Source organism: Martes martes (assembly GCF_963455335.1).
Source record: "Martes martes genome assembly, chromosome: 12".
NCBI classification, from domain to species: domain Eukaryota; kingdom Metazoa; phylum Chordata; class Mammalia; order Carnivora; family Mustelidae; genus Martes; species Martes martes.
This window is the reverse complement of record NC_137900.1, coordinates 92,781,500-92,804,351: the sequence shown is the minus strand read 5'-3', so window position 1 is coordinate 92,804,351 and position 22,852 is coordinate 92,781,500. Positions and strand designations below refer to the sequence as shown.

General features: G+C 63.3%; 1 protein-coding gene across 3 annotated transcripts in view; it reads left to right on the top strand.

Annotated features, from left to right (window-relative positions):
• RALGDS (ral guanine nucleotide dissociation stimulator) overlaps positions 1-22,852 on the top strand; it is a gene marked incomplete at its 5' end in the record, with an annotated part of 43,789 nt that overhangs the window by 7,938 nt on the left and 12,999 nt on the right. For 2 of the 3 annotated variants that reach the window (XM_080820733.1, XM_080820732.1), the window contains 2 exons: positions 13,469-13,651; positions 22,373-22,483. In XM_080820733.1, the coding sequence (XP_080676859.1) occupies positions 13,469-13,651; positions 22,373-22,483 (294 nt within the window). Of the gene's footprint in view, positions 1-13,468; positions 13,652-22,372; positions 22,484-22,852 lie in introns of those variants that run through there. The other variant, XM_080820734.1, reaches the window with a different exon arrangement.

The following is a 22,852-nucleotide window of genomic DNA, read 5'->3' as shown; positions in this document are numbered from 1 at the left end:
TTGGATTGCCTGATGGCGGCATGGAGACCTGTACTGCCCTTGGAGGGTCCCCAGCACAAGGGGCGTCTCGTGGGTGACTCCCACGTAGGAGCAGGTGGAGGCAGACAGGAGAGGCCCAGGGACCTTGCCAAGGAGGAGAAATCAAGGAAGGGGCAAAGTCGTGGTCTTGACCGAGGGTCAGTGGGTGGCAGGAGGGGGACAAAGGCTGTGTCTCTGAAACTCACTCAGCCCCAAGGCCCTGACCACCCCCTCCCGCCCCCCTCTCCTCGGGGAAACTTCCTTGCTGGAAGTCTGTGGGAAAGAGGGAAGCAGGCCCCAGCCCCGCCACCTCCCGGCAGCCAGCTGGAGCCCCAGATCCCTTCCAGAGGCTCGGGCAGCTCCGGAGGTCCCCCTCTGAAAGCAGAGCCCTGCTTCCCAGGCCCTGGGCCCCCACGTGCAGGCAGCGGGTGGGTGACGGCACCGGGCACACGGTGTCCCTAGCACAGCGGGCGGCCTCCTCACCACAAGGGCCCATTTGTCCCAACTCCGCAGCCCTGAAGCCCCAAGCGACCAGGCCCTGCTGGGCACAGGGGCCTGACTGTGGGCTCAGCTCCCCCCACCACCCTCCCCTCCTCAGCCCGCCCTGCCCATGCTGCATGGCCCGGCTGCTTAGTCTGGGCCAGACCCCACGGCAGTGCCACCTCTACTTACCCGATGAGCGGAGACCCATTCCCCAAGCGCTCCTATTGTGCCAGGAATTTCCAAAGAAGCAAAAACCCCAGGCTGAACCAGAGCTGAGCCGCCTGCCTCCCCACCCTGCCATCATCCCAGGCTTGTTTCTGGGAACCTCCTGGCTCCCGCTTCCCAGAAAGCCTGGCTCGCCTCCAGCCTCTGCTCCCAGCCTCGCTCTCTGGAAAGCACTCGAATGGCAGGTTGGCAGAGAGGCACGCCCTTCCCATGCCCTTCCTCCTCGCCATCCCTCGGGCTCCCCTCCAGCCTTGCCGCCTCCTCCGGGAAGCCTCTCTGGGGATCTCCCCATGAGCAACTCGCGTGAGCCCCAAACTCTGAGTATTTTGCAATCTAGGGACTTTGAAACGGGAGGAACTGTCCGGACCGTCGAGCTCGCTGGCGCGTCCCGGGCATTTGTTGAGGGCCCGCTGTGCGCCGGGCACTGTTGTGGGTCCCTGCCTGCTCTCAAAGAGGTCACACCCCTTCCAGTTCTTAAAAAGAGGGACGAACCGCAAACACACTTCGAACACCCGTGGTCTTTCCACTCCTGTGACGGCAGCACGTGCGGGAGCAGCACAGTCACCCGCTTACCCGTGAGCATCGCGGGCCCGGTGTCGTTCTGGCTCTGGGGTGTGAGGGGGCCGCGGGACAGATGCTGCCCCCAGGGAGCTTACAGCCCACTTTGGGGGGTGTTAGTCTGTGAACTGTTTTTTTAATCCCCTTCTGGAGCCTTCCCCCACGTGGCACTTTCTAGCTCCCCCACCCGCGTCCATCAAAGGACACAGCAGGCTCAAGCCCTCTCACCCTGTTCTGTGTTTTCTGCTCCAGGATATTCGCCTTCTGACGTGCATTTTGCTTCTTATGCCCCCAGACCAGAAGGTGATTTTGACCCGTTTTGTTCCCTGGGATATCGCTGGCACCTGCCCCCTGCCTGACACCGAGCAGGGGCTCAGGGTGCCCGTGTGGGCTGAGTGCTGGAGGTGTAGCCTAGGGGTGCTCTGGTCTGCGATGTGGATGCCACACACCATCGCTGGTCCTCAGGGACGTGGGACGAAGTGAAATTGTTCAGAGACTTTTACGGCAGTTTGAATTTACTGGGAGGATTTTCTAGTGCATTTTCTGAAGGATCGGTTGTCCCTGACTCAGAGTGTCCCAGGCTGCTCCGGGGTAATGTGGGGCCCTATCCTAAGTGCTTCCGTCCAGTACTTCAAGCTTTTGGGGTGGAGGCCATCCCCGTGTAGAAGCCAGGACGAGGGTCAGCCAGTGGGAGGCCTTAAAGTCAGACGATGGGCTCACTGTCGAGATGAGCATAGGGGCAGGCCCCAAGGGGCAGGGAGCTGTCCTCGGCGGCCCAGTGGTGCCCTCGGCGGTGCCAGCGCCTGCCGGGCATGGAGCCTGCAGGAACAACTGAGGCAGGGCCTCGATTCTCGGAGCCTCAGCCTCTCGGCAACCTGTGTGACTCAGTGGGCTGGTTAAAAGGGCCAGCAGGCAGGCAGCCAGCACAGGGGAGCCCCGGGCAGCGGGTGAATCAGCGGCGGGAGCAGCCCACCAACCTACCACTGGGTTACTGTTCTGCCTGGAGTAGGGCCAGGCCTCAGCTGCCGAAATAGCCCCTCCTTGCCTTTCTCCCTGCCGGCTCTCCTGGCCGTGTTTCTTGTGACCTCACCATTCCAGGGGGTCCCCGGCTCTCCCCAGCCTGGAGCAGGGGAAGGGGCCTTCCTCTGGCCCCTCTTGGCCCTTCTATAAGCAGGGGTCCCCTGCCCACAGAAGGGCACCGGGAGGCTAGAATCTTGCTCAACCCTTACTGTATAGCTCTGGGAGCGGCTGAGAGCACCAGCCTCCAAGCCAGACTGCCGTGTGACTTTGGGTGAGTTTGCTAGTCTCCAGGCTCCTGTCTCTGAGCTCACCCCCTGAGCTCCGGTCCTGGCCTCTCACATCATGACAGTTAAATTATATCCACGCGGCACATCAGTGAATGGTAGAAATATGGGGGGGAGGGGCGGTCATTGATTCCAGCTTAGACACTGGGTTGCGGGGGGTGGGGGGCAGGGTTTGGGCGGAGTGACAGGGGACATCAGAATCAGAATCCCAAGCTGGGTGTCATACGGGGGGCAGACCTCCCCCCTACTGCTGACAGGGACCCGGCAGCCCCAAGCAGCCTGTGCTGCCAGGAGCAGATCCACGTGTGACCTTGAACCCGGTCCAGAACAGAGGAAATTAAGCTGCCTTCGGGGCCAGACAGGACAAGGCATGCACCTGGCCTTGGAATGGACCCCTGTGCCTCCTTGGGCTAGCGGTTTGCCCTCTCTGGGCCTTGATCTTGAGGTGATTGCTGGGGCTGCATCTGTTTGACAGATGCTGCGTGGAAGAGTGCTTTGCCCCCGTCAGGGACCCCCAGAGACAGGGCCAGGCTGGGCTCGTGGGGGCCGAGGGCCGGCAGGAGCCGTGCGTGCCTCCAGGGCATCTAAGTGTGGGCAAGCCTTCGCCTTTGGCTGCAGGCGGCAGTGTTTACAGGGCCCTGGGTCCTGAGCCTCTCTCACAGCTGAAGGGGGGGAGAGCCAGAGTAGGTGCACCCCGGTTCTAAGCCCTCTCCCGGCTGTAGGGGCTGGTCTCTCGCATGCAAGCCTGCGGCTGTCACCTGACCCAGCAGAGCCCGACCGACCGGCAGTGGCCGCAGGTCCCCAGAGATGAGGGGGAGGGGAGCTGGCCGTCCCACGCCCCTGGCGGGACCCCGAGTCAGGTCAGGAGGCTGCCGGAAAGAGGAGCCGAAGCCAGGCAGGCCTCTCCTATCTGCTTCCTGGACAGGATGTTGTGCCGGGTAAACAGCTTGGAGAAGAGTCACCGCTCCGGCTCTGAGTCACAGCTCCTAGCGACAGCCACTAGTGTTTATAAACAACGTGCTTTGTACCCACCAGGGCCTGTCCCCCGGAGCCCGCAGAGGGTTCCCCCAGATGTGGAATGCAGCAGGCCCACCCAGGAATCTGTCCCCCGCGGAAGGGCTTGGGTCTGGGTGGCGAGGAGCGGTGGCGCGTCTGTACACGCATGCGGGTTCAGGAGTGGGGTTTCGCTACGTCTGGGCTTGTGTGTGGCTGCCCAGGTGCATTTTCCTAGAGCCATCTGGTACAGCGGGCAGGGCATAGGCCCACGGGCAGGTCCCAAGACCTGGGGTCCTGGGACAGGCGTCTCAGGGATGGTGTGAGTGTTCCCCCATGTCCAGTGGCTGCACAGGGGAAGTTTGTGTATGCTTGGGTCCGGGCGGGGGGGGGGGGGCAGCCCCAGTAGGTGGCAGTGTGGTGGGAGTGCAGGGGGAGTGCCCCTGACTGTCCCCAGCCCCCAGAGCCCTGGCGCTCCGTGGCTGGTCTTTGGTTCCAGGCAGTGACAGTGATGCGGGGCACCATGTGGTGACACCAGACTGGCAGGGAACAAAGGCGCCTCTGCTCTCCCCCTCTCGGCTGGGAGGAGGGGTGGACGCGCCCCGCCCCGCCCCACCCCTCCCTTGCCCCGCCTCCTCAGGGCTCCGGCTCTTCTCGCCTCTAGCTGACAGCTGGTCTCCTGCAGCGGCCGCCTGGGCCTTCCCGGTCAGCCGGGCCCCAGTGAGCTCTGCCCCGGCGGCCTGGCTCCTGACGGACTAGCTCGAGGCTGGGCCCTGAGGCCAGCATGACCGGTGTTGGGAGCCTGGGGTGGGGGCAGGGCAGGGTAGTCGGTGTGCACGGCTGGGGGATCTCAGGACAAGGGCACGGAGAGCCTTGTTTGACACTCAGGAGCGATGGAAAGAGATGTGGTCCCTCGCCAGGGGCCCAGTCCCCAGGAAACGCCCAAGAGATACACCTAAGGGGCAGCCCCGTTCCCTGTTGGTTCCCACCCTGGACGCACGCTTCCTCCAAGGGCCTCTTGAAGCTCTCCCACACCCCCGGGCACATTCACCCAGCTGGAAGCACTTTCCCATCCACTGACCCCGTCCGCAGCACCGGGCTCAGGGGCCCACCTTGTGATGAGGAGGTCAAGCCTCAGGAAAGGCCCTCCCACCCCCTCATTTCATCCGGAGCCCCCAGAGGCACGGGCGAGCTTGCCGGTGCCCACAGGGCAGGCAGGCTGCATCAAGCGATGCTCGAGGTCCCACAGCTAGGGGACAGCCTCTGCGCCCTGGGGCCGTCTCCCTCCTTGGAGCCCTCCAGCCCGGCTGCACCCCAGCCTCTGTTTGCTGCTGGGAGACAGTGAGCATTTCTGAGTTCTCCACTGGGATCCAGTGGCGGGGCCCACGCTCGCCCTGGATGGGCCCCACATTGCCGCTTGGCGCTCGCTCTGGGAGACAGAGCCAGCAACATCTGTTGAGTGTTCATTACGTGCCGGAGCTGGAGCAGGCTGGTGACCATGGGAGTGATCAGAATGCACATTGCCGAATCCCCAGGCACCCTTGGGCCGATTTTACAGAGGAGGAAACTGAGTCAGTACGAAATGCTAAGTCAGTGGCCGAGGGGCTCAGGGCGGGCTGATTCAGAGCCCAGTCGCCTCTGCTGTTTCTCCCAGGTCAGAGTTAAGCGTCACCTTGTGCAGGAGGCCACAATGGCTGAGGAGGGGGAAGAGGGACCCCCACTACCCCCTCCACCCCCACCCCCCACTGCGTAGAGGCTGGAGGCAGGGAGGACTTGGGATTCTCTTGCGGGCAGCGGGACAGAAGCTGTTGGAGGGATTTTACTGTGTGGAGAGCCGGTCTTGGGCTGTAGGCACAAGGGTGGCATGGGGAGGGAGGGGCACGTTCCACCAGGAACCTTCAGCTCAGTTTCTCTGATGCCCACCCAGCCCCCCCAATCCCTGGATGCCCATATCCCCAGGGATTCCTAACTTGTGCTCACAGAGATTCTTTCTTCTCTATAAGAAATGTCCTCTGGAGCCCAGTGATGGGCATTCCAGGCCAAGAGAGGCCGTGAAGCCGGGGTAGGGAAGAGTTTGTGTTTGAAAAACCTGCGTATCTCTCCCGCCCACCCCCACATCCATAACAGTTCAGGAAACTGAGGCTCGGAGGAAGAGGAACCTGCAGGTCCCACGGGAAGGCAGGGCTGGGCAGGGACAGGAACCAGGTCGGGCTCTGAGCGGCCCTCTCCGCTGGGCCCCCAGCACCCCACAAAGCCACCGGAAGAGGATGTGAAACTCAGAGAGGCAGAGCAAGTGCTGGCGGGACTCCGTGTCGGGGTGGCATGCTGGGCCCCAGCACCCCCGCAGTAGGCAGGGGACCTGATGTGCCTCCCAGCCAGCTCCGGAGCCCCTGCACCGCCCTCTTTGCTCCCAGCCCCCGTGGTACCCCGGCAGCCAGGAGCAGGACGTCCACCTGGCCAGGGTCCCAGCAGGGTAAGGAAGCCACCCGGCCTCTCGGCCTCTGTCTTTGCCCTGGGACCTCTGGGTCTGGGGATCCAGGCTCTGAACACTGGTGGAAGGAGCATCTGGGGACTCTGTGTGGCTGCAGACAGGTGCAAGTCCTGGATTCCCCCTGTGAGATCTCAGGCAAGTCCCTGCTTCCCCGGGGCCTCAGTTTTTCCATCTGTCAAGTGGGTGTATTGGACTCGATCCGTGGTTTCCAGTGGCTGGTTTGCAGCCACATGGGAAAAATGGGCACAAGATCGTGAGCTTTTCGTAAACCAAATGCCTCCATTTAACCACTGCTAAATGAATGGTGTTTCTGACAGTGTGTCCTCCTAGTTAACTTTTGGTGGTGTCTTTTCTGGAATAATGGTAATGATGTTTGGTTTCTGGCTTTTTTACTACCCTGCTCGGCAGGATAAGCAGTTGGCAACCCTCGGTTAGTCCTTACAGTTTAAAATGAGATCTTATGCCCGGGTGCCAGGGCAGAGACGCTCAAAGGGAGAGTGCCGGGAAGACTTCAGGAATGAAGCGGTAGCTTGGCATGGGCGGGGCCCTCCTGTGCTCCCCCTGACGGCACCACGCCCAGCTCACAGCTGCCTGGTGGCTCCATGGGCTGAGCCCTGTTTTGATCTCGGTGACTTGTACCTGCCACCTTTCTAGCTCTAGGAGAGAGTTTCCCTGCAGGCAGCGGGAATGGGGATGGGGCCTTGGGGTCTTGGGGGAGACAACGGGGCCCACCCCAAGAGGACCTGGTCTGAGCTGGAGCTGCTGGGCCAGCTCAGGACAGAGCCCCGTCCCCCGGGCCTCGGCAGGCCTGCGGCCTGGTCCCAGCGGGAATTCCTGGCCCTGCCCATCATGGGAGCAGGTATGACAGCCACGCTGATGACACCAGGCCTAGGCACTCGGGTGCTCGACTCCGTCGGGGCAGGCAGACACACAGACGGGCAGACTGGCAGAGGGCGTCCTCAGGAGCTCGCCCCCTGCCTGGCTCCCGTGCCACCATGGCCCGGGAAGCCGGGCCCACTGCCCCCAGGACCAGGAAGGGCTGGGTGTTCTTTGCCTGTGTCTCTGTGGTGACGGCCAGGCGCAGGGCCACCGCCCACCGCGCCACTCTCCAAAGCCCCACACGTTGGCCGGCACCTGTGCCAGCAGCAGCCACCGAGGTGAGTTTCTGGGGCAACTTGCGCTTCTGCCGGGAGGCCAGGTGGGTCCCAGCCGGGGCCGATCCCGGGAAGTGGTTCCCCTGACCGAAACACCCCTCCCTCCCTCAGAACTTGTTGAAGGAGCCTGGTGGGAAGCCAGCAGGTGTCCCCAGCCCCCATCCAGGTGTGAGAGGAGTGGGCACCGTGGACCCCGGCCCAGACTGGCCTATTGACCTGCCCCCACCTGGGCGGCCGCTGCTGGGTGGCCGTGGGTTGTCCTAGCGGCTCTCGGTCCTTTGGTGCTTCTCAGATTTCCAAGGGCTCTGTGCGTTGTTTTATCGTCTGCTCTCCTGAGAGCCAGGCGATGACAGTATTAGTATCTCCCCATCTTCCTGATGGAGAAACTGAGGCAGGAAGGTGCAGAGCAGGGACTTGAGCACAAATCCAGGCTCCAGATCTTAAGAGAGAACTTTCCAAACCTATAGGCCCCCTCCTCGGTGTATGTGCCGTGCTGCTCGGACACGGGCTCTGCAAGGGACGGGACCCCCGCCTCCGACTCTTCTCACCTCGCCCACTGTCCCCTCTCCACTGCGCTCTGTGTTTCAGGCTCTTGCATTTCCATCTGTCTGTGTCCCCTTCTGCTTTTTTCTCCTTTCCTCCTGTCACCTCCAGCCGTCACGTGGCAGATGGGCGGCTCGCAGAAGTGTCGGGTGTCCATGATCCCTGGGGTGTTGGGCACTGAGCAGTCCAGGAGTGGCAGCGGCATTGTCAGAGAGGCCCCCATCCCCCCCACCCCCGTGGATGGTGTTTATCATGGTGAACCGGCTGCACTGTGTTCCTCTGAGTAACCCCACACACACCCTGGGAGTTGGTGTCGGGGCCGGGGGGGTGAGCGCCCGCTTCCACGGGAGGCCAGCGAGGCCCCAGAGCGAGCTCACAGCTGATCCGGAGCCCGTGGGATGCCAGTCCTGGGCCATTTCCATGGCTCCAGGCATTGATGTATTTTGTTCTCGTTGCCCCCGGGACAGTAACGCCCTGTGAGATCAGAGATTGGGGGTGATAATGATGTCACATCCCTCCACCCAGGATGGTCTCCTGGGGGTTTGGACGCCTCATTTTCTGCCTCCTGACCAACTCTGAGCTCGCCCTCCCGCCTGTGGGAAAGCCCCCTCCCCCCAAGGAGGAGGAGGAGGAAGAGAAGGAGGCCCCTGGAAGTTCCCAGGGACCCGGAGACGAGGGGGTGGGGCTCAGCCTACGCTCTTGGCCCAGGTGTACCACCCCCTGCCAAGGTGTGTGCTCACCCGCCCACAGCAGGCCAGCCCAGGAGCCAGGCAGGCCAGGAATGGTGACGCTGACATAAGGAAGTGACCCAGGAGCCCGGCCAGGCTACACCCTCTTCGTGTCCTCCTCGGGATCTAAATATAGCCCACAAAGGACAGACAGGGGCCCTCCACCTGCCCAGAGGGAGGTGAAAGGTCTTCCCCTGAGGCCTGACCCAAGTCTGGGTGGCCACCAGCGCCCTCTGTGGCCCTGGCCAAGCCCAGGTGGCAGGAGGTGATGAGCAGGGCCTGTGGCCCCGTTGCGGCTCCAAGACCTCCCCAGCACTGCGGCCGGGCCCAAACCCCATTCCCCGGGACCCCGTGCCAAGGCGGAGCTGGGTCTAGATTGGGGCTGGAGCAGCACGTAGGGATCACCTGTCATGTACTGGGGGTGGGTGGCAGGTGGGAAGCACGAGCCCGGCAGGAGATGGGGGCTGGCTCGAGGCTCCAGGGACCGAAGCAGTTCTGTGGGAGCCTGGCGGGGCCCTGTGAGGGGCCCCAGATGGAAGCCAGAGCCACTCCAAGAGTCAGTCTTTTGCCCTGAAGGTTGTGGGGGCACTTTTGAAGGGTCAAGACCCCTCTGGCTGCCATGCATCTGGGGGACCAACGGTGGGTTGGAAGCAGGAAGGAGACGGGGCCCCAGAGGTTTGGCCTCCGCACCCCTGTCCCTTCAACTGGAGGCGGCTGCTCGAGGAGCCTCCCCGCCAGGGAGTGACGGAAGGCCCGATGGGGCCCGAGCCTTGCCCAAAGGAGACTGCTGCCAGTCAGCTCCCACCCAGCCTCCCGTGGCTCGGGAACACAGACCCCAGGTGACCGGATGGTCTGAAGTTACAGGAGAAGCAAGAAATGTGGATTTTTAAATGAAATCACCTGACCTTTACTGTTGGCTCAAAAATTTAAAAATACTTTGCGAGCCAAACAAAACACGCGTGTGGGCTGGATATGGCTTCCGGCCCTGACTTGTCAGTTCTCAGCCCGTCTTGGAAGCTTCCTCTGCAGGGAGCATCCTGGCCCCAGAACGGTCTGTACAGCATAGTGCTGTTCTCGGGGCTCCTTGTGACCCCCGAGGAAGGGCAGGTGCACTCCCCAGGGAAAGGCTGGGAACCTGGGACCGCTGGGGGTGGGGCGAGCTGTGAGCAGGATGAGGGATGAACGGAGGGCCCCAATTCTAATAACCCCACACTTTCTACAGTACTTTGTGGCGTTTCTCCCAGCAGACCCTCCAAGGGCAGGGGCAGTCACCTTGGTCTTCACTCGCCCAAGGTCACCAGGCTGCCTCCAGCCCCAGGTGAGCCGTGTGGCTCAGTTTCCCAGTGCCCCACTGCCATGGCCTCCAAAGCGAAGCCCCCAGCCTTATTTGTTGTGAGCATGCTCAGAGGGCCCCTAGGCGTGGGGCAAGTCAGGCACATGGACAGTGGGGAAGCTGGCCAGGTGTGCACTGCCATGACCTGGGGTCTGGGGATTGTTGCGCTCCCTTGGTGGCTGCTGGGAGCCTCAAGGACCTAAACGGTGAGGCTCAAACTCTGTCCTTTTTCCTTGTTTAATTTCTATCATGGCAACTTCCAACTAGACAGAAGAGCGGGAAGTACATAAAGACATCCCAGCCATAACGCTCCCCGGTGTTCGAGGACACTCTGGGGTCCGCTCACCACTCACCGCCCCCATGTCCCGCATCCCCTACGGCGGACGCTGTTTGCACAGATCCCAGGCGCACAAATTCCAGTATGTCCCTCTAACCGTCACTACATTGCCACGGTCATGCCCAGAGGATACTGAATATCTTCCAACATCCAGCAATGTTCAAATAATCTCGATCGTCCCTTGGGTTTTGGTGGTATTTTTTTTTTTTTAATAAGTTGCCCTGTTCAGATCACCATCCAAAATCGATCAAGTGTTGCATTTGGTGACGTCTCTTACCTTTCTTTCAGTCTATGGCTTCCCCCTTTATTTGTTTATTTTTTCTCCTGGAACGAATTCGTTGAAGAAACTGGGTGGTTTGTCCCATAGAGATTCCTACCGTCTGGAATTTATGGACTGTATCCTCCTGGTGTGTTTAAAAGGCAGCAGCGCAGCCTCCTCCCCCCGACCCTGAATTTCCCCCAAATGGAAGTTGCGTGCAGAAAGCTGGCGGGGTTCGCGGTTGGCTTTTGGCAAGAACACTTGGTGGGTGACTGTGTCCTTCAGGCAGAACCTACCGCCCTGGGCCCCTCTTTCGGGCTGCCCCTGCCCGTGGTAAGGGGTCCGCCCCACAGCTTTGGGGCAGGATCATGAAAGGAAGCGCGTGACGGCTCAGGAGAAGGTCTGGCGAGCCAGCGGCGCCCTGTGAACCGCAGCCTCTGTCACTGACCGCGTGGGGCAGAGTCAAGGGGATGCCGAGCACCTGTGTGAGGGGCTTTACCAGTTGCCTCCTCAGTCATGCTCCCTTTACGTAGGAGAAAGCAGCCTCGGAGGTGCGGTGATTTGCCTGGAGGAGAGGGGGTCCCACAGTGAGAAAAGGGTGTAGCTTGGCTTCAAACCCAGGCATCTCGGTGTGCAAGCCTGCCCTCGGCCACACCAGCACTCTGGGAACTGAGATGTGTGCGGTGTGCACGCAGCTAGAGCCGTGCGCAGACTTGCCAGGACCCCAGAGGAGAGCCCCCAAAGTGTGTCGGGGGGGACAAGGCAGAAGGACTGGTTGAGTAAAGGCTACGCCGTCCTGCCCCCTCCCGGTGGATAATGTGCAGGTAGCCTGGGCTGGGGGGGGGCAACCCAGCTAGCTGTGTTGGTAGGCGGGGAGGGGTGCTGGAATTCCCCACTCCTCACCTTTCCAGCCAACATGGGCCCTTCAGGCCCCGGACCTGGACCTTCAGGGTTGGAAAGGTGGGGACATCAGGTGCATTCCTCCAGCCCTCGGGAGTCACTTGGCCTGCACCCGCCCTTTTCCAGGCAGTAAAACGGGCTTGAGCTGCATCCAAGGCCCCTCCCTGGGAGAAGGAGATAAAGAGAGCAGAGCAGAGAGAGAGAAGTGAGCACTGGCAGGTGCTGGATTCCCTCCCAACTCCCAGAGGCGGAAAACTTGGCCCCAGGAGGAGTGGGAAGAGGCGCTGCGAGCCGGAGGCAGCGGCCCTTGGCCAGGTCACCTTTTTGTTGCTCCAGGAGGGGCTCCTTCCTCCAACTGTGCCTCCCCAACTGGCCCTCCCTGGGGGCAGAGCCCAGAAGCTTCCAAAACAGCCTCCCCAACTAAATCTACTCATCTTGCTAAAAAAACAAAACAAGAACCAAATAGCATTTATTACATGTGCATGATTATTACAGTATTGTAGAAAAATTAGAAAACTCTGGAAGTGAAAAGAAAAAAATGTGCAGTGCTGTTCAGAAATAACCACCGTCACTTTTGCAGAGGAGGTCCCTGTGGTCGAATGCACGTGTGCAACGTCTGGTTAGAAAGCATACTCGGCAGCCTGGTTTCCCTACTCCCCGGTTACACACACCACGCTCTGCATCGTGGCTCTCCGGGCGCGCAGTGGCGCTGAGGGTCCTGTGAGTTGGCACCGAGGGTCCTGTGAGTTGGCACAGGGCAGAGCTGTAATCCACGTTTCCATGAATATGCTTGTACAGGGACCCATGTCTGTGCTTCTGATTGCGTCGGCCTTAGGGGGAATTCCTGAGTGGATCATTGAGTCCAAGGGCACGAGCCCTTAATAGAAAGTGCCAGATTGTTTTCTACCTGTCTTTGTCAAGGCCTTGTTTCCTGGCTGGAGGGTGCTCAAGCTCCCCGCCTGGAGAGCTGAGGCTTGGCACACAGTGGGCGCACACGATATGCTTATGGAACGTGTAGTCTGGTCCTGCCCTCTCGTTTTACAAATAGAGAAACTGAGGCCCAATGGTAGGAGACCGGTTCTGGGGAGATTGGTAGCATTGCCAGGGTTGCTCACAGCAATGGCTGGGGCTCTTTGAGGGCTGAGGGCTGAGGCCAGAGGCCAGGCAAGGCCCCAGCAGTGGGTTAGGTGTGCAAGACGGTCCCACTGATTTATGCCTATAAATACCATCTTGACCGGGCTGTTAAGTCCAGCCTCCCTCTAGACCTCACAGGCTTCTAGAAGGTGCAGCTAGGGCTCCCTAGCCCTGCAGCCTGACTCCCACCCTGACACTGCCCTGAGATCTTGACCACTCAAGTCTCCAGTGGCCCCAGCCGACCAGCCAAGTGACAGGTGCTCCAGCAGGCAGTCATCCCTCTGGACCCGTTACCTTCGTGAATGTCTGGAAGGCTCCAGCCCGGTGACATCTGTCGCGTTCTACCCCTGCCCCGCCTCCTTGACAGCCCTTCCACCTCCCTTCTGCTCGTCCCTCCTCCTCAGCACAGCCGTGGGGCTAAAAGGCAATACTGCAGACACGGCAAGGGTAGGGCTTCTCCCCAAACACACATCGGCAGTGAGGGCTTCCACGAGCACGCGTGCGCCGAGCACACAGCCGGGCGCACGCCCCGGCCGGCCAGGGCCCTGCATCAGTTCCCGGGTGTGACCAGGCTCAGAGAGGTGAAGCAATTTATCCAAGGCCACCCGAGCTAAACTTCACTGGGATCCCGTTCTGACACCAGGGCCGCGCGACACAGGCACCGCACCCACGCAGGGGGTCTAACCGCGGCCCCCCCCGCAGCACGCACAGCACGTGCGGTCCGGGGCTGGCCGGCCAGCCGGCTGGCAGGGGCGCGCGCGCGCGCGCACACGCAGTCACGGGCCCGGGCATCTGCGGCCCCGCCCCCACCACCGCGTCGCCGGCCCCGCCCCGAGGCCCCGCCTCCGGCCTGACCTCCGCGGGGGGCCGGGCCGCGGGCGCAGAGCGCTGGGCGACGCCGAGCCGCGCGGGCCGCCGCCGCCCCCGCCGCGCGCCGGGCGGGCCCCCGCGCCCGCGCCGCCCCGGGTCCCGCGGCCCGGCCGGCCGCCCGCGCGCCCGCGACCGTCCATGGTGCAGCGCATGTGGGCCGAGGCGGCCGGGCCTGCGGGCGCCGCCGAGCCGCTGTTTCCGGGCTCTCGGCGGAGTCGCAGCGTGTGGGACGCCGTGCGTCTGGAGGTGGGCGGCCCCGACAGCTGCCCGGTGGTGCTGCACAGCTTCACGCAGCTCGACCCCGACCTGCCGCGCCTGGAGGTGGGTGAGCCCGACGAGATCGCGCTCCTCGCGCCGAGCCCCGGGGCAGCGAGGCGGGCGTGGGGGCCGCCGCGCGAACGGTCCGGACGTTCGGGGACCAGAGCGTTCTCTGTCCCGGTGCCTGGCCCCACCGAGCCGAGGTGCGCCGGCCCCGCGCCCCTACCGCCCGGGTAGACTTGTTCCCGCGGCCGTCCCTGGTGACGTCCCCGAACTTCTGACAGCGGGGGCTGGGCCGCCGTTCTCCGTCGCCTGCCCCGGGCCTGCGCCGGCCGTCGGGCTTCGCGGTGCAGGTGGTGAATAGCGATCAGGGCGGCCGACTCCTCGGCGGCTGGGACCCCAGCGGCCTTCCGGGCAGTACCCCTTGCGGGAAGACGGGGATCCGATGTTCAGGGCTGCCCCGAGAAGGGAGGTGGAGGGCACCAGGCAGGCTTCCAACCTGTGCTGCGAGGTGTCCAGGCAGGGAGGTGGCGGGAAGGGCCTCTCAGGCCGAGGGCGTGACTCATTTCTGCTTGATTAGAAAGTGTGCGGACACCCTCGAAAGGATTGGGGAGGATTCAGGGAAGGGGGGTGTGCCTGTCAAGGGGGGGGGGGCGGATAACTAGGTGAGGGCTGAGTCTCTTGTTTCTGGTGTGCTGTGGGCAGTGGGGCCCAGTGGGTCATGGGGTCACAGTGGGTTGGGGGGGTGCCCTGCCCCTTGCATCTGACTGTGCACCTGACTACCGCAGAGGTGGCAGAATCCAGGAATGGGTCCCCTGGCTGCATTCTGTCTGGGCATGGGGCCTGGACAGAGGCCATCTCTGGGTCCAGGGGCTCGGTGCACATCTAAACAAAACCAGAGCCTTAATGGTGAAGTTTGAGACCCCTGCTGGTGAGGCACCCCTCCCCCCGCCCCGCCTTGGTGCCCCCCACCCTTCCATCACGTTAGGCCGCAGTACCTTGTAGTTGCTGGAGATGGCCGGCCTGGATCCTGCGCCTTGTGTAGCCCCAGCGCCTTGGCGGGGAGTAGATGCCTGTTTGCCCAGGGATAAAGCGTGTCTCCATGCCCGTGGGGGGGGGGGGGAGATGAGGGATGGGGGGGAACCTTTGGTGGGGGAACTGTGGGCCTGGGAGAGTCCTCCTGAGCTGGGCGGGTGGCAGGGCCGGGCCAGTGAGTTCTCCAGCCCTCATCCAGCCACAGCTCCAGTCTTTGGCGGCTGGAGCGACCCCCAGGGACGGTGGGGGTGGGAGGCCTGACACCAGCCCAGTACTCATCTGACTTTCATTACGTCTGGCAGCGGCTTGGGCTTTGTGCGCTGGGAGGGTCTGGCCCGCATGCTCTCGGGGGCCAGGCAGGTTCCTGGCCTGGGTGGGGCGGGCCTTTGCTGCTTCTCTTCCTCTCTCTCAGCCTGTCTGCATCCCAGAGGAACCGAGCCCTACCCCCGCCCAGGGGTCTGCCTTCCCTCCGATTTCCACCTCCCCCTCTTCCCCTCCCCCTCTCCAGCTCCTGCTCTCTCTGCTGCTGCCCCTCACCCGGCCTCAGCACCGAGATCCAGGCCATGGCCGCTGTTTAGAAATCAAAGGGGAAGCTTCTGGCTGGGGCAGGAAAACCAGGGTCCTGGCAGGAGAGGAGGCCACTGCCGGAAACCAAACACAATGACCATTTACCATGGGCCGAGGGGAGGGGGGTGGGCTGGGAAGTCCCTGTCCCTCCTGCCAACACACTCCCGCCCCCCATCCTGGAGCCGATTTCCTGGTCTCTGTAGCAGGCCAGAGCCAGAGCGACCCTGCTCAGGGTCCCTGTCCTCTCTGGAAACCACCAGGCGATTTCTGCCTGCCCTACCCCCGGCCCCATTTCCCTACCGTGCCTCCACCCAGTCCTTCCCTCTCTCAGTTGCCGGATGTCCTTGCACATCTGGGCAGCCTCCCGTCATCATGATCAAGAGCCAGGTCACAGCTGACCCAGCTCGGCCAGAGGGGCTCTGTGCTCTCTGGGAGTCCCCTGGCCCATGCACTTGTCTCCTTGGCCAGGCAGGAGGAGAGCTCGCTCTGGAGCACCTACAGGCTGCAGGCCGTGCCCCCGCACTCCAGCTGCCTTCGACCCGGCCCTGCCGAGTAGTTTTCCACCCCGCTTTAAAGTAGACGGTGGGCCAGCGGAGTGGGGTCGCTGGTCTTCACATACACACAGCGAAGAAGGACGTGCTGCCAGGTCTTGAATGGGAGCCATTCTTTATTGGGCGCCTGCTGTATGCAGGAGCCCACTGCAAGGATCCGAGATGGTTAGGGCAGAGCTCACGGTCAAGGCAATTAAAAGTGCATGGGGCCCGGGGGTGGGGGGACGGTGGGAGCTGCGAGGGGGACAGAACCAGGCTCAGGCAGCCCAGAAGCCCCCAGTCAAGGGAAGGGTAGCAACGCAAAAGTCCTCTGGGCCAGAGGACACTGGGAAGAGTTTCTAGGAAGGAGAAAGCCGACGGCTGGACCCCACAGATTTAAAAACGCAGCAGACAGGAGCCAGCACTATGTGGGAGGCTCCGTGCTAAGTATTTTGCATGAATTTTTGTCTCTTTGCTGTCAGGATTGCCCATTTAACAGACAGTCACCCGAGGCACTAGAGCTAGATGGCACAGACTTACCGAGCTAGTGAATGGCAGAGACGGGAGTCTGACCCCTGTCGTGTGACCCTGCGACCGCAAGGCCTGAGCACGGTCTGGGCAGCATGGAACCAAGGAGGGCTTCTCTGTTCTTCAGGAGAAGTAAATAGGAGAGGCCTCCGCCCACCACCACCCGCAGCCTCCTGCCTCCTACTGGCTGTCTGGTCTCTTGATCACATTCTGTGCCGCTGTCCAGTTTAAGCCCCCGGCTCATTTGCCTTTGACCCTGGAGGCCTTAGAGGTGCAGCCTTGTGGGGGGTCTTTGTCTGCAGACTGGCATCTGTGAGGAGGGCTTCTTAGCTCACTCCAGACAGCAGGGCCTTGGAGGGGACTGACTGCCACCTGCTGGGCCCCCACGGACCCTGGGGTTCCCCTCTTGCTCGACTCCTCAGGGGTCCCAGGAGAAGAGGAAGGGGGGCCAGGCTGGCTGGCACTGGGCCATCCTTCCTCCTGTAGGTGGGAAGCATTGAAGCATGCCCAGCTGTGTCCCGGGAGCAGCGGGGACAGTGGGACTCAGCCTTGAGTGACTGCTCACAGGCTGGGCTCGGTTCGATCCTCTACTCGGAAGCGGGACTCATGTTTCCAGGCCCTGTCTTCGGAGCTGGTAGAAGGAGCTGGAGTAATTACGCACCGGCCCTGGGCAGCCTCTGAGCAAGCCGGGGGGCGGGGGTTTGCTTTCGGGACACAGTGCCCAGGAGTCGAGGACGGGCTCCCAGGGGCTGCTGGCCAGCTGCCCAGACGGCTCCCAGGACATGGCCCTGCGCTGTGGCCACCCTGCCCCGGGCTCGGGCTCCCAGCCTCCTGGGCTCAGAAACTCGGTGTTCCCGGACTTGCAGCTGTGGCGAAGCGGCTCTCCCCGCTCCCATTCTGAGGGCAGGGGAGCCGAAACCGGCAGCCTAGTGCAGGAGGGGCAGAGCTTTGAGAGGTCCCAGTCCCGCAGCCCTCCCTGCCGGCCCGCAGCTGGGCGTGAAAAGAGGCTAGCCAGAAGAGTGCTTGGTGGGCAGGGCAGGAACGCGTGGGGAGCTCCCGGGTGTGGTTATTGCCTCTGCACTCTGGAGAACAGGGAAGGGTCGGACACACCTGGAGCCCTAGTGTCCTCGGAAGCAAGGGGCAGGTTCACACACGCTGGTCAGAAGTTGGAGAGGGGAGGGAGCTGCAGGGGAAGGCCGGCTGGGCCCCTTGCAGCCCTGGACCTGCTCCCACTCCCGGAGCCTCACTTATGCTCATCTGTAAAATGGACCTGATACCAGTTCCTCCCCTAGGGTTCAGGTGAGAGGACCAAGGGAGCCTGGCAGGCTGACAAGTGTTCCTCACGGTGCCTGCCTGGCACAGTGTCCAAGCTAGACAGGTGGCAGCTGCCATGATTGTGTTTCCTGACAAGGTGCCAGGGCAGCGTCCATACCCTGAGCCTTGGGGTTATGCTGCCCACCGCCCGACACGATTGGCCTGGCACTTCTCAGGCCCGGTTCCCGTAGTTGAACCTCAAGGGCTGCAGCTGGGACCCCAGCAAACCACCCACCCCGTGGAAGGGTGCCGGGTTACCAGGAAGCTGGGCCCCGCCATTGCCAACCAGCGGTGTCACCTGAGGAAGGTCCTCCCACCTCTGGCCTCCGCTCTGAGCCTGAGCGCGGCAGCCACAGCACAGCACGGCGGCGGCCAGGCCTAGATGGGACGAGGTTCAAGGGCCACGGTTAAAATCCGGGCCCTGGCTGCCACTTCCTGGCTCCTGACCTGAGTGAGTTCCCCACCCGGCTCCTCCCTCACCCATCCAGTAAATGTGACAAGTGTGTAAAAAGCCTGGCCCCCAGGAAGTACCCGCAGACCTCGGACTCTGTGGTTGGTGGTGGACGCTTGGTTGTGGCTCTTGGAGCTGGACGTTCAGCTGGCCCTGCCCCGCACCCCCTTTGGAGCCAGGCCACCCTCCCTCAGCTGTCACCAGCTGCACTCCCTCAAAGGCCTGATGTGGGGCAGCCTGCTAGCCTGACAGCCAGGAGCTGGCCTTGGATGGACAAGAGGACAGGCAGTGGGCACGGCCAGCGTGGAAGTCCCTCCCCCCACCCCCCTGCACTTGAGGCATCCTCCCTTCCTTTTCTTTACATGCTGATGAGTAACTGAGCTCAGGCTGGTGGGGGGGGGGGTCCTTGGGGACAGCCTCTTAGGGTCTCAGTGAGGCTGGTCACCAAACTCCAGTGTCTGGGGTCACTGAGCTCCTGGGTTGCCCTGGCAAGCCAGCCCCTGTACGGTCCCCAGCCCAGGCTGCCCCTATGGGATGCAGTGCGCGGGGCCAGGAGTGTGGCTCAGCCCCATCCAGGGCTGACCTGGGGTCAGCCAGGTCATGTCTGTCCATGGTCCTGTCCATGTCCTTGGACTCAGGGAACAGGACACCCACCAGAGGGTAGGGGTGGGACCCTGCTGCACACCAGGAGGCTTTTCCTTCTCCCCAACTTGTTGGAGCTTATGGTCTAAGAAATGAACCAGGACTTGGACTTGAGAAGTCCTGGGTTCTCTCCTCAGCCCAGCCCCGCTGCCCGCGGCCTTGGTCTCCATTCCACGAGTGTTTGCAGGATGCCATGTCTGAACGGTCCGGGAGCCTGGGATCCCAGGAGGGCTGACCAGGCCCTCTGTCCGTCTCCCATCGCCACTCCTGCACGTGAGCAAAAGGCCAAGTCGGAAAGCTGCAGGGCTGGTTCGGGCAGTTTAGGACTCCTGCCCTTTCTGTAGCGGCTGTCCTGGAGGCTCCCCCGGGGGCCCTCAGGGTTTCCCCGCTAGGTGTCTGTCAGCAGCTCTGGGGGGCTGTGGTCAGCAGGCGGTGCCCAGTATCCTTTGTTCCCATTTCCAGGGTATGTCACGTGCCAGGTGCTGTGCACTGTCTCTGGACCCCCTGCTGCCCCGTAGAGAGCTGCTGCTCTTCTCCCCATTTCCCGGATGAGCTCACGGAGGCCAGGGGCAGAGAGGCTCGGCAAAGCCGGAAGTCAGAGCCCTTCATGAAAGACGGTGTCCTGGGGTCTAGTGGGCCCCACGGAGGGTCCTCGTGTGCCTGGGGCTGCAGGGTGCCGACCAGTGTCCAGGAGAGGGCCTGGGGTGGCGTCTGTGACTCTGTGGCCCTGGGTGGCAGCTCAGCAGGGTGCACGAAGGACCTCATCGCGTGCAGGCGCCAGCCACTGTGGTCGGAGCCACCCCTGCCCCGCCCACGAGGAACCAGGTCTCCGCACGTGGCCTGAAGAGACCGGAGGACCCCGTGGTGCAGGCTTGAGCCCTTCTCTAGGTGTCTCAGCCCTGGACTGGGTCTCTGGAGGAGGAGCCGGTCTGCGGAGGAGGCGCCTGGGGGGTCTGGAGGCCCCTTACGGCCATCACTGTGAGGAAATCTACACCCAGGGGAGCAGAAGGGGATGACAGTGACGCTGCCGTCTCCCTACACACAGGCACGAGCCGCCTTCTGGGAGAGATGGCAGGGCTGGGGAAGAGCCAGCAGGTCCCCTCGGGTCTGTCCCAAAATGGGGGCGGGATGGGGCCTGGCCTGCAGTCACTTGGGGACAGGCATGCTGCTGGCCTGTCACCCTGAGAAGGCTGATCGGGTGACACCCAAGTAGTTTCTCCTTCTTCTTGTCCCTGGGGCTCTGGGCTGCCCTCAGAGGAACAGTGGGGTGTGGGGCACTTGGGTGCCTGTTCTGCCGGCCTCTGCTTACTGGGGTCTGGGGGCACCGCCCCACCCGCACTCCCCTTGACCCAAGCCGTGGAAGGCCAGGCAGCATGTGCAAGGCCCAGCTGCCAACTGGATCCCAGGGCCCTGGGGACATTGGCTGCCCAAGGACACAGCCATCCCTGTGGCGTTCTGTTCCCCTAGAAGTCAGCCGAGCACCATCCTGCCCTGCAGAGGCCTCCCTGAGACCATCTGTCTGGTCAACCACGCCCATCCTTCCCCAGGAGCCCCCCGCCCCCACCCCAGCCAGAGCACCCCCCACATGGGCCTGCGTGCGCTGCCCTCTGCCTGCAGGGTGGCCCAGGGTCGCCCACAGGCACAGGGCTCTGCCCGTCCTGCTGCGGGGGGCCCTGGGGGGGGGGGCAGATGCCTGGCGTTAGCTGCTTTCCCTCTCTGTCCCTAGAAGCGGGGAGGAGTAGGACGCAAATGCCCGGCTCTGCCGCTTCCTGGCCCGGCCCCCCCTCCCCCCCCTCCGGGGCCCTTGCTTCAGAGCCTGCCCCTCTGCCGCCGCGCGGGAGGTGGTCACGGGCTCCTGCACCCGGCTCTGGGGGCTGCTTTCTTCCTGCCGTGGCCGCGGCTGCCCGAAGGAGCCAGAGCAGTGCCCCATCTGTGTGACAGGGCGATGACTCCCGCGTTGCAGCCAGCGTGACTCCCGGCATCCCGCCCGCCACCCCCCACCAGCCGGCAGAAGGGGGCCCCCGGGGGTGGGGGCGGGGGAGGGTCTGGGGACCACGTACTGCGCAGGCCAGCTGCTCTGCCGGCGAGGCCCAGGGCCCACTGTGGGGGTGGGGGGTGCTGCTCTCTGGACTTGCCAGGGGATGGCCACTGCCTGCCTGCAGCACCCAGAGGCCTTGATGGAGCCCCACTAGGAGCCAGGTGCCCTGTGGAGTTCAAGTGCAGGGCCCTCTGGCGGGCCCACCCGTCCTGCACGGGGCCTCCCGGCTCGCTGCCCGCAAGCCAGGTGTTCCTCCCAGCTGGGTCACACGTGGCTAAAATAACCGTGGAGAAGGCCAGGCCCTTCCAGCCCGGGCTCGGCCTCCGCGGGAAGTAGGCTCGGACCCCTGAGGACATGCCAGGGTGGTGGCCCCCCGTCCGGCAGGGGGACAGCTGGTCTCTGCAGCCTGCGTCCTCTGAGGGCTCTTCCAGACGGGGGAGGGAACGTGAGCATCTGTCTCAGCTTTTCTGCTCAGGAGTCTCCCCTGTCCAGTGGAGGGGCTGGGTCATCGGAGGGGTGTGGGTGTGGGAGGTGGCACTCGGGGGACCTCTGCCAGTCCCCCGCTAACTCTCTACAGACAGGCTGGCTCTCTCTCCAGAGAGAATGTGATGGCAGCGGCTTCCCCGTTGGTCCAGTGCCCAGTGTGGGAGGGCGGCCACAGGTCAGAGGAAGTGGCCTTCCCGAGGGTGGCTGGCCTCCTGCGGCCCACGGGCGGCAGGAGGCGAGAGGCCCCAGTACCCCGTCGCCGACCCCAGAGGTGCAGCAGGGGCTCTGCCAAGGTGGCGGGCTTCAGGGAAGGCTGTGGGTGGGCTGAGTCAGCACCTTTGTCTGGGTCTCCCGTAAGCTACACACCCACCTTGGGTTAGGGCAGTGATGTGCGGTCCCAGCCGCTGGTATGGACTGTGAGATCGAGGGCCTGTGCCAGCTGGCATGTCCCAGCTCCTCCCTCAACCCTCAGAGGCCACCCTCCCTACTGCAGCCCCCCCCCGTGGGGGGAGCAGACAGGCAACGGGGCTTGGAGATTACCGCCCCAGGCCAGCCTGCCCAGTGGGAGGGGTCGCTGATGCCTAAAACAAGGGCCTTTACTTCCTGTAAAGTCCCGTGGTTTGGGGTCCAGTGAAACCCCAGTCATCTGCCCAGATGCTGCACCGTCACTGTCGCCTGCTGTCCCCACGCACGTGATGCCGGACGGGGAACCAGGATCTCCTCTGTTGCCCAAGAAGGCACAAGGGCATGAATGAGCAGAAAGGGAAGGAAGTGGCCTTGGATGTGGCCATCGGGGATGCCCTACGCCTGCCCCGACGCGTGATGCTGACTCCAGGGCTGGGCCGGGAGGAGCTGCCCATGCCTGCTGAGTCAGCTGGGGAGCAGGGAGGAGGGCCTTGGGGGTCCTGGTCTGTCATCCACCCACGGCGACGCGTCTTTGGACAGGTGGCCCCTCTCCCAGCGTCCACGTCCTCATCTGTGACGTGGCTGGAAGGCAGTACCCCTCTTGGGGGCAGAGGGGTTGACCCTGGCCACAAGCATGTTGCTGGGGGTTTCCGGGGCCTGGAGGGCTGGCGGCTGATGGGGCGGGGCGGGGCGGGGGGGGGGAGGGTGGTATGTGGACGCCGTGCCTTGGCTGGGGACTAGAAGGCTGACGGGAACAGCCCCTGACGGCCTCACCCCTGTTTCTCCAGAGCTGCACGCAGGAGATCGGCGAGGAGCTGCTCAACGGCGTCATCTACTCCATCTCCCTGCGGAAGGTGCAGGCGCAGCCCGGGGCCAACAAAGGCCAGCGCTGGCTTGGGGTGAGTGCGGCCGCGGGGCTCCCACCCCCAGGAACCCGCAGTCCTGCTCCCAAAGGAGCCTGGGCCTCCACACCCTCCCCGCTGCCCAGCTCTGGGCTTGGCCAGGAGCAGGGTCACTCTGCACGGGACACCAGGGAGGCCCAGTCGCTGAGTGTCCAACTCTTGATTTCGGCTCTGGTCATGATCTCGGGGTCATGAGATCGAGCCCCGCGTCAGGCCCCACGTAGTGCGTGGAGCCTACTTGAGATGCGCTCGCGCGCTCCCTCTGCCCCTCCTGTGCACATGTAGACACTCTCTCTCCCTACAAAGAAAAGTTCATTCGTACCTGCAGGAACATCTAGAAAGACACCTTTTTACTGCTCCCCCTTG